The sequence below is a fragment of the Camarhynchus parvulus genome, chromosome 18 (genome assembly GCF_901933205.1).
Source record: "Camarhynchus parvulus chromosome 18, STF_HiC, whole genome shotgun sequence".
NCBI lineage: Eukaryota > Metazoa > Chordata > Aves > Passeriformes > Thraupidae > Camarhynchus > Camarhynchus parvulus.
Genome location: NC_044588.1, coordinates 6,950,012 through 6,965,881, shown reverse-complemented (window position 1 = coordinate 6,965,881; position 15,870 = coordinate 6,950,012). Strand labels below are relative to the sequence as shown.

General features: G+C 47.5%; 1 protein-coding gene across 1 annotated transcript in view; it reads right to left on the bottom strand.

Moving 5' to 3' along the window:
• The window catches only part of MYH10 (myosin heavy chain 10), an 83,989-nt gene that overhangs the window by 56,301 nt on the left and 11,818 nt on the right, over positions 1-15,870 (bottom strand). Inside the window, exon 3 of the mRNA XM_030962360.1 lies at positions 14,891-15,047. Coding sequence (XP_030818220.1) covers positions 14,891-15,047 — 157 coding nt within the window. The remainder of the gene's footprint in view (positions 1-14,890; positions 15,048-15,870) is intronic.

Genomic DNA, 15,870 nt, shown 5'->3' with positions numbered 1-15,870 from the left:
CATGGTTATAGGGCTTTGCTTACACTGCTCTGCAATCTGCAAAACAGCTCCTTTTAATTGAGTATTTTAACATTCATCTTTTCAGTTTAACAATTCGAAGGACACTCTGAAGCAATTTTAATCAAATCCCCATTTCACATGCACACACCCCTCAAACAACACCTTGGAAGTCCCTAAAAGTCCTGATGTTTCAGATAATTGGTTAAATTTAATAATCATCCACACAGCAAGGCTTTTAACTATATTTTCAGCTAAAGTGGCCCTAACACTTCTTATTCTGAATGCATAAAGAATATAAACCCTTACATGAGGAGAAAAGCAGTTTCAAGCACGCAACACTGACAACCACACACTTGGAAAGAGCACTGCCATCTCCAGCAAACAAGTGCTTTCCTCCCCAGCATTTTGTTCCCTTTTTAAATGAACACACAGGCCTGAAGAGCTCCCACAATTCAGCTTATTCATGAAAGCCTTGTCTAAAGGACATCCAGGGAAAGCAAAATGCTGCAGCACTTGCTCAGCACTTTGTGCTGCACTCACGACCTTTGGGAGGAACTCCTGAAGGTCAGGTGCAGCCTGCAAGGGCTATTTCATCGTGCCAAGAACTTCACAGAGTGTATTTCAGCACCATATTAAAAATTCTATCATCAAAACATGGGAATACACCTGCAGCAAGAGAACATTTCAGCTGAAGCCTTTCAGAGCAGGCAGGTGCCAGCACAGGCTGAGCCACAGATGCCACCCCTGGCAAGTTCCAGACTGCATTAACACCAAGGGTGACAAAAAATGGAGCTGCTTTCTGACTGACAAATGTTAAAAACATGCAGTCAGCTGTACTTGGAGCCTTTTGTTCAAAAATGCCAAGGACCAGGAGTGCTGGGCTGTGCCTCACCAGGTGGACCCTGCAGCCCATGGCTGTGTCCTGCAAGCAGCTGAGAGCTCCAAACATCCCTCCTAAGGGTAACAAACAGCAGAATGAGTGCAGGAGAACTGAACAATATTAGTTCAGATTATTAAAAGTGGGAGAGAAAAATTCCAAGTGCTGGAGACCCTCCTGACAAGGCTGCAGGGATGCTCCTGGATCATTCCCTACAGCTGCAAGTCCAAAACAAGGAATGGGAAGCCTGGGACTGCAGGAAATCAAAGATGAGAGGGGGCAAAAGCAGCGGGAGTGTGACAAGAGGAACATTAAGAAAACATTTATTTATGTTCTTCTGGGTTTGCTATCAGGCAGCAGGCCCTGCAAGACCGCTCCAAAAGAAGTTTCTGGTGGCAAGAGCAGGGCCAGGGCAGGGCTCAGGGGCAGCTGGGTCCTGCAGGGCCAGGGGTGCAGCTCTGAGCCTGGGCTGCTCCCAGGGCAGTGCCTCTGCAGCAGCGCTGGCCAGCACGGGCTCGAGGTGATGCAGCACAGCACAGAGATTTGTTCCTGCAGAATGAACAGCTGAATGAAAGCCAGGCTGGGACTGTGAGCGGAGCTGAAAGTTAGCACTTCTTAGCTTTAGTATTTACTGAGGCATTTCTGTAAAGAGACATGTTGATTTTCCCCTTTCTTACTTCCCAGAAATAACTTCACCCTAATTTTGGCACTGTAGCTGGGCCATTACCTCAAAAAGCACAGCCTCCTCTAAACCAGACCTCTTCAGTTTAGCACTTCAAAAAGGTTAACACAGCTAGATTTGCCTTGAAGTTTAATTTATTTAAAGACAGTGCGAGTTTGTCAATGCTTTGTATCATGATATTTGCTACCTGTGCATTTACCATGCAATGCTACTGTGCCACAATACACACTATAAGTGAATTTTCTTACCTAATTAAATTTAAAGAAAATCTACAAGTCCAGAAAGTTGTATTTATTTGCCACTGCCAGAAGTTCCAGCAAGTGCAGCCAAGCTTTTTAATGTTCTCTGTCCAGGAGCCTGCACTGACACAGCCCTTACAAAGTCAATTATCTGCATTTCCTGGGTTCCAATGAGGCACTCTCTGGCAAATGACTAAGGTGGAAGGATTATTTATGGTTTCCTTAGCTTCTTCTCCCCCAGATAACACAGATAACAGCGTGCGCCTGCAGCCCTGATTTCAGAGCAGGTGCTGCCCCTGCTCAGGGCTGCACTGCCTCTCCTCACCAGTCTGCAGGGCAGCACAGGAGCTCTGTCCCAGGACAGTTCCCAGGCACAGACACCCAGCCTCTGCCTGGCTCTGCTCCAGTCACCCTGCACTATACTGATATTTGAAGTATTGCAGATGCCCAGATCCCCCTCACCAATTGACTGGGGATGAATGGGAGGAGGCATTTGGAGCTTCTCTGAGTGAAGTGCCCAGCCAGACAAGCATTTTTGGAATTATCATTCATTCACAGACCTAGGAAAACAATTCCACAGGTTCCTTACCTGCCTTGGGCTTTAACCAAGTCACTGACTGCCTCACAATCCCCTTCTTTAATGAAACAAGTGTGCCAGGGTGAAAAAAGTTAAATCTGCTTTCCCAACTCGGGGTGGAGGGAAAGCAACCACACATCAGCCAGCAGGACAGACAGCATGCAGAGGAAAATGGATCTGATTTGCAGGTTATTATTGGTCCTTCCTGAAACCCAAGCACAAAATTCTGGTGGATCATTCACTCTGGCACAGCCTTTCCTCTTCCCTGTCCAAAACAGTGATCAAATACCACCCCCATTGCTGGAGCTGACATTAAAAAATTCCTGGGTTTTTTAGGAGGTGGAGGAGGCAAGTTCTTTGGCATTTCTCCAACAGGAGAAATCACAATCATTGGCTTTCTAAAAGGAGCCCTGTGCAGGGAGTGGAGGGCTCCTGTTTATTTGTAGGTGGTGTTTCATGCTCAGGTGCCACACAGCCCAGCCCAGGCAAAGCTCCTGGCTCCTGTTTGTTGTGGATGCAGCTCCAAGGAGCTGCTGTGTGTGCGCCCTGCGCTCTAGGTGAACAGGCTCAGATATCAATCTACCCAAGGTCATTTAAAAATTGCATTCCTGACAAGTTCTGTGAAAACAGGGCAGTGCCTGGGGGACAGGGACCTTCCCAGCAGCACAGATTTGCTGCTGCCAGAGCTCTCCCAGCACTGCTCCATGAGTGCCACGTGACAAGGAGAGCACACAGGTGTCCCCAGCCTGCCACTCCTCAACTCCGAGCTCCCAAGCATTTTCTTTTTCCTATTTTCCTGCCGGGCTGATAAACATGGGAAGAGATCCGGTTACAGAGATGAAGCATGCCTTTATAATTTGTGTTTGCCTTTAAAATGTTGCCTGGTTACTCCCTAAACTATCATCAAACACTTAGCACTGTGACAGTGACTCCCAACAAACACCTCTGCCCAGAGCCAGCAGCCAGAGTGACAGGCACAAGTTGGTTTGCTGGGCACCTACCAGGCCAAATGTGCCCTGACACACTGCTGGGCACCACGAGAGTTATTCTGCATTATTATCTCTGGTTAGTCTGCATTTCACCTCCAAGGCAACTCAGTCCCTCCCCAGTGCAGCTCTGCAGCTTCCCAAAGCCAGGGCAGGAATAAATCAGCAGGAATAAATAAATAAAGCCAGTCTGCAGGAATAAATCAGCATTGTGCCCCCAGTGACCCATCCAACACTTCAGGGAGCTCTGCAGGGAGCAAGACACTTGCTAATAACACAAAATTGATATTTTGAGTTTTAACACCTACATTTCACCAAGTTACAAGCGTTTAAAGATTTAAAGAAGCTGAAGCTGCACATGCCAAGGCACCTGATGTGACACACTCAGCAGGGCTGGGCAGTGTCACTGTCACCCTCCTTGGCAGGGCTCAGGTGACTGAAGGATGGAAACACCACAGGTATCTCCAGGAAAGGTGAGCAGGGTCATTGCACTATCCCTTCCAGCAGCTGAAAGGAACCTCTGGAAAGGAGAAATTCTCAAGGACACTTCAGGAGAAGCCATCTCTCTTGGTACACCTTCAGACTGCATTTATTCTTTTTCTTCTTGCCTTGTCATCACCAGCTCATTCATATATTGGTGGGGTTTTACATCCAACACTTATTTCTTTGAAACTGTCAAACAGTGAACTTGCAGAAATTCTCAGTCCTTCTGCTAAAAGGTGTAACATTAATTTATACCAAATTCTGATGCAGCCTACTCCTCACGAGTATCCAGTGGTTGTAATTCCTAGAATAATAACATTTATCACTTTTGCTCCATCAGTGCCCAGACACTTTTCTCTCAGAGCACTGAAACTGCTCAGCCATCACTCCATGGGGAATTACACCAACCCTGTCCCAAAGGCCACTCCACAGGGCTGCTCTCAATCACTCAGCAGTTGCAGCCCTGGCGTCCACATGGTGCTCCCCACACAGCCTGACACACCACAGACACAGCCAGAGCCTCCTGCACCTCCTCTGCTGCCTGAGAACTGCCAGCTCCAGCTGCCACAATAACAGCCAGCACTGCCCTCCTGCCCCTGCTGCAGGGCATCTCCAGGGCTGGGTCATCAAACACCTCCTCACTGTGGGGTGGAGCGCTGATGGAAACACTCCAGGTGTCTCTGCTATTTGGGAAGGTAAAATAATAACAGCTTTTATTAAAAAGGGAAAAAAAAAAAGGCTTTTCCTGGGCACCTGAGCATGAAACACCACCTACAAATAAACAGGAGCCCTTCGCTCCCTGCACAGAGCTCCTTTTAGAGAGCCAATGATTGTGATTTCTCCTGTTTGAGAAATATCCAAGAACTTGCCTCCTCCACCTCCCAAAAGAGCAGGAATTTTCTTTATATCAGCTCCAGCAATGGGGGTGGCATTTGATCACTGCTCTGGACAGGGAAAAGGAAAGGCTGTGCCAGAGTGAATGATCCACACGAATTTTGTGCTTGGGTTTGAGCAAGGACCAATAACAATCTGCAAATCAGATCCATTTTCCTCTGCATGCTGTCTGTCCTGCTGGCTGATGTGTGGTTCTGTCCCTTCCTGAGACAAATGACAAGGGCCACGCTCCAGGTCTGGGCTGGCTGAGCACATGAGGTTAATAACTGGCAGGGATACACAGCAGAGGTCACCCAGAGCCCAGTCCTGGCTGGCCCTGCACTTGTTCCAGTGACCCCCAGCTCTCACACAGGGATTGTTTGCCTGTCCCAGCACACGAGGTGCCCACACTGGTTATTCCCTCTCCCAGCACAGCCCCAGCCTGGGGGACTCGGCCCAGCTGGGAACTGAGACTGATTTAGAAATCGCAAATCACGAGAGAGGCATTTGCAACATTAGCTCGAAATTCCCCAAATTCCTGAGGAGAGAAGTGTGACGTGCTCAGCCTGGCAGCCAGGGCTGAGTCAGCAGAGAGGACAAAACAAACAGGACTCTGTCCTGCCCACTGCAGCATTCCCCACCACAGCAGCCACAACTGGCACTTAGTTTGACTTTTTAGCCCTAATTAAGTTGGAAGAACCTCAAATATGGTTTAGTTTTCACTGTCAATCTTTCACTCCCTTTATCAATGATCACTAATGAAGCTTTAGCAGAATTAATTCAGAAATGACAGCAGAGCTGCTGTGTTTGTGAGCAGCAGTTCATGGGTAACAAACTCCAGCAGCCCTGGGGAGATTGATCTGCTGTAACTCAGGAGATGAGCAGAGCACACAAGGCAGCTCCAGCCTGGAGGAAACCAGGGGAAGCTCCCTGGGCTGGGTGAGTGCTCCTGATGCCCACAGTGCCCAGCCCGTGGCCAGGCACAGCTGCTGGCCCAGCTCAGTGCCCTGGGGCTCACAGGGGGTTTCAGCAGCTCAGCTGAAGGGCATGACAATCCAGAGGGAAAAGCTGCCCAGGCCAGAGCTGCCAGGACTTGCTGCCTGACACCCACAGAGCCATGGACACACAGGGGAGCAGATCCCTGCCTCCCTCCAGCCCTTCATTCACCCAAAGGGCTCTCCCAGGAGAAATGAAAATCCACACAGGCCACCTCTACACTTACATTTCAGCCCCTGTTTGCATTCTGCTTAGCACTAACCTAAGATTAGTAGGAGCTGGGAAGCCACAGGCTGGACAGGGTTTATTTGGACTGCAGAGCCTCAGCACAGCAGTGGTTCCCACTCTCCATCAGCCCTGCTTAAGTTGTTCTACTTCCCACGTAGAATAATTCTGTTTAGACAAAGATTACACTGTCCACTGAGACAATGACTCAAGGAGGCCCTTTAGCTTTAAGATCTGCCGTGTAAGCTCGCTCGTTTAACTTTTGCTCTTCTCCTTTCCAAACAAACAACCAAGCACCAACCACTTAACAAAGGGGCCTGGCAACTCTCACTGCAGTGACCTCCTTCCCAAGCTGCTTGATCCTGCCTGAACTGCATGGGAGAGACAGCAAGTGTGACAGCAGGGCCACTGCAGGGCCATGCCTTGGTCTGTGCTCAGCCACACACAGGGCACAGATCACCCCCAAAGCAAGGCCAGGCACAGACACTCATGGCAGCCACCAGATCCTCCTGCAGTCTCCTGATCCATGCACTCCTGTCCATGTGTTCCTGCAGTCTCCTGATCCATGCACTCCTGTCCATGTGTTCCTGCAGTTTCCTGATCCATGCACTCCTGTCCATGTGTTCCTGCAGTCTCCTGATCCATGTGTTCCTGCAGTTTCCTGGTCCATGCACTCCTGTCCATGTGTTCCTGCAGTCTCCTGATCCATGCACTCCTGTCCATGTGTTCCTGCAGTCTCCTGATCCATGCACTCCTGTCCATGTGTTCCTGCAGTCTCCTGATCCATGTACTCCTGTCCATGTGTTCCTGCAGTTTCCTGGTCCATGCACTCCTGTCCATGTGTTCCTGCAGTTTCCTGGTCCATGCACTCCTGTCCATGTGTTCCTGCAGTCTCCTGGTCCATGCACTCCTGTCCATGTGTTCCTGCAGTCTCCTGGTCCATGTACTCCTCTCCATGTGTTCCTGCAGTCTCCTGGTCCATGTACTCCTGTCCATGTGTTCCTCACCCAGGCTTTAAGCCCCCACTACATCCTGAGGCACAGACTATCAGAGTTCAGCTCTGCTGTTAAAAATTTTGCTTCTTTTTGCTGTTTTGGACATGTTATCTGCAAATATCAAGCAATGACTCTGTTCCTGCATAGGAAGAGATGGGTGGAGTAGGCTCCCTATTCCTTCTGCCTGTGCCACTTCAGATTCAGACTTCTGTTACATCTGACCTGAACTGTCATTTCCTTACTGAACAATTTTGTTCACTCTGGTTGTTCTTTCAATGTCTCCTGTTCCATTTCCTCTCTGCCCAAAGCAGGGCTGTACAAAGTGCACATTAAATCACAGAATGGTTTGGGTTGGAAGGAACTTTAGAGATCATCCAGCTCCACCCCTGCCATCTCAGGGACACCTCCCACTGTCCCAGGCTGCTCCCAGCTCTGTCCAGCCTGGCCTTGGGCACTGCCAGCCCCAGCTGCTCTGGGCACCCTGTGCCAGGGCCTCCCCACCCTCCCAGGGAACAATTCCTTTCTAATCTCAAACTTCTGCTTTGTTAGTTTAAATCCATTCCCCCGTGTCCTGTTACTCCATCCCTTGTCCCTCTCCAGCTCTCCTGGAGCCCCTTGAGGCACTGGAGGGGGCTCTGAGGTCTCCCCAGAGCTGCTTCTTCTCCAGGCTGAATAACTCCAGTTCTCAGAGCATCATCCTGGTGCCTCTTCTGGCCTGGCTCCAGCAGCTCCAGGTCCTGCCTGAGCTGGAGGCAGCTCTGCAGGTGAGCTCTCACCTGTGCTTGTGCTTGGCTCTCTAAGTCTATGTATTCTATTATATTATTATAGATTGATTATATGTATTATGAAAATAGAAAGAAAATGTGTCAAGTCTATGGCAGAAATGTTTCTTAGATGGATTCCTTTTCCACTCACTCCTCACACTCTCTACCTGATTTACAGCCACTGCTGCTTTTAGATGTCCCCAGACCCTTCATCCCTTCAGCTCCTGCTCAAGCAGCAGCAGCTCCAGCATTCCCAAGGGAATTCACCTTTCCCAAGATGTTTATGCACAAAAAGCACAAACAGAGGAATGTAGGTTCCAGGGTTTGCAGCAGCAATTCCCAAACCATAAAAAGCACAAAACAATGGGAAGGATTGACCAATCTTTAACCAGTTCTCTGCCCATATGAAGGCCTTTCCTCACAGTGCCTACAGTTCCCCTTTGGTTAGAATTGTTATCAAACTCCCTTTGGAAAGCTGATCATGAGCACAGTGGTCTCCAGATTCTGAGCAGGACCCTCAGAGATGGCTCCAGCAGCTCCCATCTGGCTGCTCTGCTGCCAAGGGGTTTTGTGCAGCACAGTCCATCAGCTATTCCATCTCTGAGATTAAGGATTTGGTTCTTGCAGATTTTCTATTTTCAGTATTTTCCATTTACTAACCCTTCAGAGAATTATTTCCTGCTATTTTTCACAGCAGATACACATCAAGAGGTAGACACCTATTTTTTCCTGCTTTTTCTTTTGCATTTTCCTTCTCCACACCATCTGACGGCTTTGAAAAATTTGAATGGCCCAGGGTGATCAGAAAGCCATGAGCTTTTATTCACCTTCTTCTCTGAAACAGATGCACAACACCTTGCAACTCTGAGTCCTTGAGGAAGGCTCCAAAGCCTGCCAGGAACACCTGAGAGCATCAATCATGGACAAGTGAGAGGAGGCTGGAGATGCACCAAGACAGAAATTGGCAATTGTGCTGCTGCTGTGAGCCTGGGGCCCAACCACAAGGAGCAGGACAAGGAGCAGCCCTCACCTCTCCCCACTGGCCAATGGATAAACCCTGCTCTGCTGCTCCCTTGCCAAAAACCAACAAATTTAAGAGGAAGGGGAGGAAAAAGGAGCTGCAGCAAGTGCTGGCAGTGGCAGTTGTGGCATAGCTGCACTCCCAGCTCAGCAGCCCAGGAATGCAGGCAGGGTTGACAAACCCCAGCTTTGTGCCCAGCGCGGCTCTCACGCTGCTCCCGAGATTAGAACACATTGGAGGTTTTGTTACATCAAGGCATTGCTGCTTGTGCCTGTCATCCCAGGCTTGGGCCAAGCAGGAGCAAATTATCCATTTCACAACTACCTAGAAATAAAAGGGGTTTAATTTAAAGGAAAGCTTCGGTGCAGGAGCAGGTGCTGACTGAGTGATCACACAAAATGATTCATCTCATGAATGATTTCCCAAGTTGGGTGCACTTAGCCTTGAATTCCTGTCTGTAGGCACAGTCACAATTCAATTATAAGGCCAGCTTGCATAGCAAGTTTTAAAATTAAAGTCATCTCTGCTTGCTCAGAATATCAACCAAAAAAGCCCATGGAAGTGGCTCATCTACTGCAGCACTGCACTTCAGGAGGGGGAAGGAAACCGAGGGACCGAGGAAACTAAAAATTCCTTATGTAACAATTGTCACCCTTGTGACATTTGTAAATACAACAAAGTTACTGAAATTACACAAAAAAAGAGGCCAACTTCCAAGCAATTAAGCCTTCAGAGAGAGCTGTGCACTGAAAGTATCATCATCCCTAATGAAGTGCCCAACCTTGAGCTGAACAATAAACAGGGATCCAGTCACATTTTGACACAGAGAAGGACAAAGATCAGCAGAGCACTAAAACTTTTCCAACAACAACAAAAAAGGTTTAAAATGCAGTTTCTAGAACTAGATTGTGTAAGCTCAGTGGGTACCTGTTACTGGTGCCATTCACAGCTGGCCAAGCAAGGTGCAGTGATTTCAATCCTGACAGCTCCCAGCCCCTGAATCCCACAGGTTTAATACCAACAGCCAGAACACAAAAGTGAGGGCAAGGAGATGAAGTATTGCAAAACAAGTTCAGCTGACAGAAGTATTTATCATTCTGCTTCAAATTCAAAAATAATGAGGCAGGAGGCTTCCGGCATGATGGATTTCAGTTTTTTCTACTTTGTTTCTTGCTTCAGGAATCTCCCTGCACTCAGCCATGCAGACACTGCATGTGACACCCCTGGAGGTGTACAAGCAGTCTGGATGTTAATGGTGCTGTCACCTGAGTATTTATATTCCACACCTGCCTGAGCAGACCAAGTGAAAGCCCAGAATTCTCAATGTAACCATAAAGGGACCTATAAATCCTTCAGATGACATTTACCAAGCAGCCAGTTCTGCTGGGATCATCATCCTGCACTTTGTAACTCCTTAAAAGGCCTTGGGGACCCTTTTGGGAAGTCAAGATGTAATGAAAATACCAAGAACATTAATGGCACATTTATCAGGTTCCATCTGCTCCTCACAACAGAGAGCACCAACCATCACTCCCAACTTTTCCAGTCTCAGAGCAATGTTTCCCCCTTCCATTTGAAGATTTAATAGACCTTTAAAAGAAAAAAATTCTTATTTTAGTTTCAATTCTTTTCTTCTGTAGCTGGGGGTGGCTATGCCCCCAAGGGAGGACTTAAATCAAGATTAACTACAAATATAGCTCAAGAAGATGTTTTGAAGAGACAAGCATTGCACCTGTAGGCAGTTCTGGCTTCTCCAACACCAAGTGTTCCCTTCCCCTCTTAGGCTGTTTCCGATAAACCTTCTCTGCAACAGGATTAAAGGCAGGCCTAAAATATCAGTGCTAATTTGGTGCTCATCAAGATGTCCTCAGGGAAACAGGATGAAAAGGAGAGACTAAGCATAATTATACAAGAGTAATATTGACAGGCAAGCTGGGCTTTAGCAACAAGAAGTCAACAAGTTTTCCTTAATATTTCCTCTGAAGCACTTGTATGTCACTGAATAAAGAGGCACAATAAAACAAAGCCACACTTCCTCCAGAAATCCAGTGGGAAAACTGGAAGGGAAGAGGGAAAAGAGAAAGTCAGCTGTGGAGAAAGCACTACAGGAAAATTTGTGAGTGCTGCTTTTGCACAATCAGATCTCCTTGGCTGGTAAAGTATTGTCACAGCCCTGTCAGCCCCAGAAAATTCATCTTCTCAAAGAAAATCCTGCTCTGTGGCAAATTTTCATGGCCCATAACTTTGAGCAGGACTGAAGAACACCAGCAAGGCTTGCAAATTGTATAACCAAGCAGAATTAAGGTCAACATTGTCCCAGGGATTAGGGCAGCAATTCCTTATGATCATGTCAGCAATGCTGTGTGGGGCCAGCCCAGCCCTTCCCCACTGCTGGGCTCTGCTCCAGCCCATCACCCCTGGCCATGGGTACTCCCTGCTTCACCTCCTCCTCAGGGAAATGAAGGGAAAGTGCAGGAGAAATCCACTAAACCACCTGTGAAGTAACACCCTACCACCACAGCACTTTGAAAAATAATTACTGGGGAAAGAGAGGGGAAATCCAGTCTGGAAAGCTGAATTGCAGGTTATTATCTGCTGCGGTCAGGCACTGGGTAATGAGGCTTTTCCTGAAGAGAAACCCTGACTGGCATAACTAGAATGCAGCCCAGGTCCTGCCTGTCTCCAACAAGAGCTCCTTCCTCTCAGTCTTTAATGGCACTGCTGCAGAAAGGGCAGCACCCAGCAGACCCAGCACTGCCTGAGTTTGCTTTTCCCTGCAGAACCTGCCCCAGATCCCTGTTCATCTGCACCACTCAGCCATGGAGAGCAATCCTGCACCTCCCAGAACTCCTCCTGTCTGCCTGGGGAGTCCATCCCCTCCAAACTGGGGGCTCAGACCTGTTCTGTGTGTCAGACTTTCCCCCCAGCCCCTGCCCTCTGACATTTCCAACCATTCCTCCCTCCGCAGAGAGCACAGGCAGGGCTGGCCTGGGCAGCCAGGGGGGCAGGAGGTCCCCCCAAATGGGAAATTCCTCAGGGGGCCAAGGACAGAGTGGGGTTTGATGGCTGGCAGGCAGCAATGCTTCCACACAGACTCGTCCACCACAGCACACATGGAAAACTGCAGGGATTCATTTGTATCCCCAGTTCAGGAAAATTCAGAGTGTTCCAGCAAAGTTTAACACAAGGAATAACTATGGAGATGCACATATACCAGTTCTGCTGACCAGAAAACCCTCTGCTCTCATAATCTAAATAAAAATCTCCATTTTCTTATTTAAACACACAAAACCTCAACAAAGCAGAGACTGGAAGCTGAGCTGTGACTCTCCATGCTCTGAAATAGAGGCATGAAAGCACTGGGAACCTGAGTAACACTTTACTCACTGTGCCCAATTCTCAGCACAGTAAAATTGTGGTTTCAGGAATCAGCTTGCTCAGAGTCACAGCTCAGGTCCAGGTATCCTGTTAATCACAGTAAACAGCTCACAAACACCTGGAAATGAGTAGTTTGTGATTAGCTGCAAGGAAAATAAACATGATTATACTGCACAAAATACCACTGAACAGGCCAGGAAAATCCAGCCAACCACTTTCAATAATCTAGATTAGTGGCCAGGATATTTCTATTAGGGGAAGGTCATATTCTCCAAAGGAATGGCATTCCTATGGTTTCAATTTCAGGTTTGAATCCTAATAATTAAACTTCAGACGTTAAACACTGAAACACAGCAGCCATTGGTATCACAAGGAACCTGTGGATATGCTGCAGCAGCAGAAGCAGGACTTCAATAATCCTGGAAAAACTCCTCTCTCTGGCACCCCAGCTGTGTGTGCCACCCCAGCTACGTGCACAGAACACACAGGAACTGCACAGCAACACTTTTACAAGCATGTGTCAGTAACTTATCAGCAACAGCACCCTGGCCAAGGATTCTGCTGCACATAAATGCTTGCAGACACCTCTGATGATTAATCTGAAGAGTTTTGATTAACCCAGCTAATGGTTACAGACACACTTCTACCAGGCAAAACTTCCTGACACAGATTTTCTGTTTCATTGAAGACTGAGTGCTGACTGAAACACAAGGCAGACTTAGAAGAAATGAGAGACATTTTGCACATTGTGTTAAATACTTGATAGGGAAAACCCATCCTCACCAAGCCCTGGGCACACTCAGTAGCTGACCTTGCGTTGCCACTGATAACCAGAAACAAACTGAATAATGTGCTACTGTTAAGACAAATATTATTCGGTGCTCTAATGACTACAAAACCTTGCTTGTTGTAACTGCAAGTTTTATTTACATGGAGACCAAGTTCCCTGAAGCACAGAAGCAGCAGGGTCAGTGGCAGAGCCCCCCACTCCACCTGACACAAACACTCACTGCTCCCCCTCACCAGCACTCAAGCCTGGGCTGGAGTTTTTATTTATCCCTGCAATGCAGCTGTGCAGACAAATCATCAATGGGAAATTCACCAACTCCTGCAAATGCTGCCTAAAACAAACAGGGGAGGCTCCATACAGGTGAAGGGCACTAGAAACACAGATTTAGTGACCCTTAAACAAGTTATTCCCTAAATAATGGATCCCATTGCATGGGTTTCATCTACTCTTATTCCAAGCTATGCCTTCATTAGTTCAGATGAGAACTCAGGCTATCAAAACCAAAAAGAAAGCAAGCACAGAGAGATTGGATAGAAAATATAAACCTCCACCATCAGAAGGAAAGAAAAGAGGACTGTAACCAAACATACATCACCATGTGCATTTTTTTTTAATTCCACCTTCCAAAAATAGTAACATTTGTGCATGTAGCAGGATCTCCAGAGACACAAATGACTTCCAGCAGGGCATGTGAGCAAATATATGGAGCACCCGGAGTGTGGTGACTGCTGACATTGACTTACTTTATTAGAGGACATTTGGCTCAAGGACATTTCAGTGCATTCTTGAGACCATTTCAAGAGGTGCTTTCAGACTGGGAAGCACTTAATCACAATCCACTTGAGACTGCTACAATAAACTCCTTAAAATAAATCTTAAGGTTTGCCCTGCCGTTATTCCACATGCACTTATTAGGGGTGCTCAATCTGAGCTGTCAGGGGTTGTTGTTCTGGTCAAGAAGTCAGAGTTTCTTCCACAAAAACACAGGAAAACAGAGCCCCAGGTACCCACTGGGAAGCAGAACAACTCCTGGTGGCCCCAGTTTGCTGCTCCCCCCTGCCTGTCCCTGCATCACCCCTCTCTGCTGGCACAGCTCTGCTGAGGTGAAAGGACACTCAGCAACCTGCAGTTGATTATTAAGCAGCCCTAAAGACAAAGTCACAATTCAAGAAACAAAGACTTGTGTGATGTATTTAAAGTGTCTAAAAAACCAAAAGTTAACATTTAAATGGTTTCACCTGGCAGCAGAAGCAGCTTTCCCTCAGTTTGGGTGAAGCGGGTCAAACAGCTCTTCCCCTCCTTCCAGCCCAAACTGAGCTACAGCACAACACAGCAAGGTGTGCAGAGCTGGCTCCTGGTTACACACACAACATGCTGCTGTCCCCACACCTCCAACAGCCCCCTAAACATGAATCAGTATTGGAATGAGCTGTGCTTCCAAAATCCTGTGTCAGAAACACAACTGTGTGAGTTCAACAGCACGTGCTCATTTCTGTCGCATCAGATTCAGCTTTCATGTTTGTGCAGCACAGCCTTAAAGCCAAAATTCAAACCACGAGCCCTCCATGAACTCACCCTATTCTACTACAGACACAAATCAGTTAGGAGAAAAAAAAGAAATTCCTCCAGGTTAAGGATTTCCCTGATCTCTTTTTGAACTCAAACCCCCATTGTTCCATTGTCACCTCGGATTATTTGGCAGCTGCCGAACACCAACACTTTCATAGCACTGCCTTTTCAACCCCACTCTTTCACTCCTCCTTCATCCAGAGCCAGTGCACAACATCTCTGGACATGCAACTTAGCTCTTTTTTTGGGGAACAAAGTATTTCTGACACAACTCCCAGAGCAGCGATGGCCCAGCCCAGCTGTGCTGCCGCCCCTCAGCGAGTTACAAACCTGGTTCTCTCCCCCTCTTTAAAACTCTGATTGCACATGGAAAACCCTAGCTGCAGGGACACCGAGGAGTGGCCAGGCAGTGTCCAAGCCCAGACTGCTCCTTACCTTGCAGCATGCACCTGTAGGCAGACTCGGAGATGGCGTAAATGTGCGGTGGCATCTCGTGGCGCTTCTTCCCTCTGTACATCTCAATAATGTTCTCTGAATAAATTGGGAGGTTCTTGTAAGGATTTATGACTACACAGAACAGCCCTGAATAGGTCTGGGAAAAGAAAAAAATAACAAACATTTCTGTTAGTAAACATTATTGAAATAAAGTCGTAAAGAACAGAAAGGCTTTTCACAGGTTCTAGAATATTTATCTCAACACAAAATTGAGGTGCTTTTTGTAGAGCAACTCAAAGTACATGCTATATTCAAATTATCGGTTTCTAGTTCTCTTAAAAGGCTCTTTAATTACCTGCATAAAAAGTAATTTAAAGATAATAAGGCTAGGTAAATTTGAAGAGGAGTATCTGATCTCTTTCCCACAGACATTCTAATCTCTCTTCCATTTGCCAAGTTCCAGCTCTATGGACACCTTTTGATGTTCACCTCCTTCAGTAAAATGTGCATTCCAAGTTAGTTTCATTTTGAAGAAATTGATAATATCCATTGCTCTGGTAAATAATCTAGATGAGGGAAGAGCCTCTGTCAAACCACCCTCATTTCTGCTATCCTGTCTCATAACTGTCCATCCTTCCTGCCACCAGCCCTTTTCAATCCCACAGAGGGCTCATTCCCTCCCTGTCCCAGCCCAGCTGAGGGACAGATCAGCCCTGCAGATGTTTCACACCCTCCCTGCAGAGCTGACACTGCACAGAAGTGGACAAGCAGAGTGTCAAGGAACCAGCACAAACTGGACATTGCTGTTTCACTGAGACGTTTCTGTTCAGCCAAAATGCCCCAAGTGCCACAGGACGGAGCCCAGCAGTGCCCACAGGGTGCATTTCCCTGTGACCCAAGCAGCCTCCTGCAGTGAGCTCCATCCCTGCTCCTGCAGTTATCCCTGAGCAATCATCACAGAACAGCCCTGCAGAAGGAGC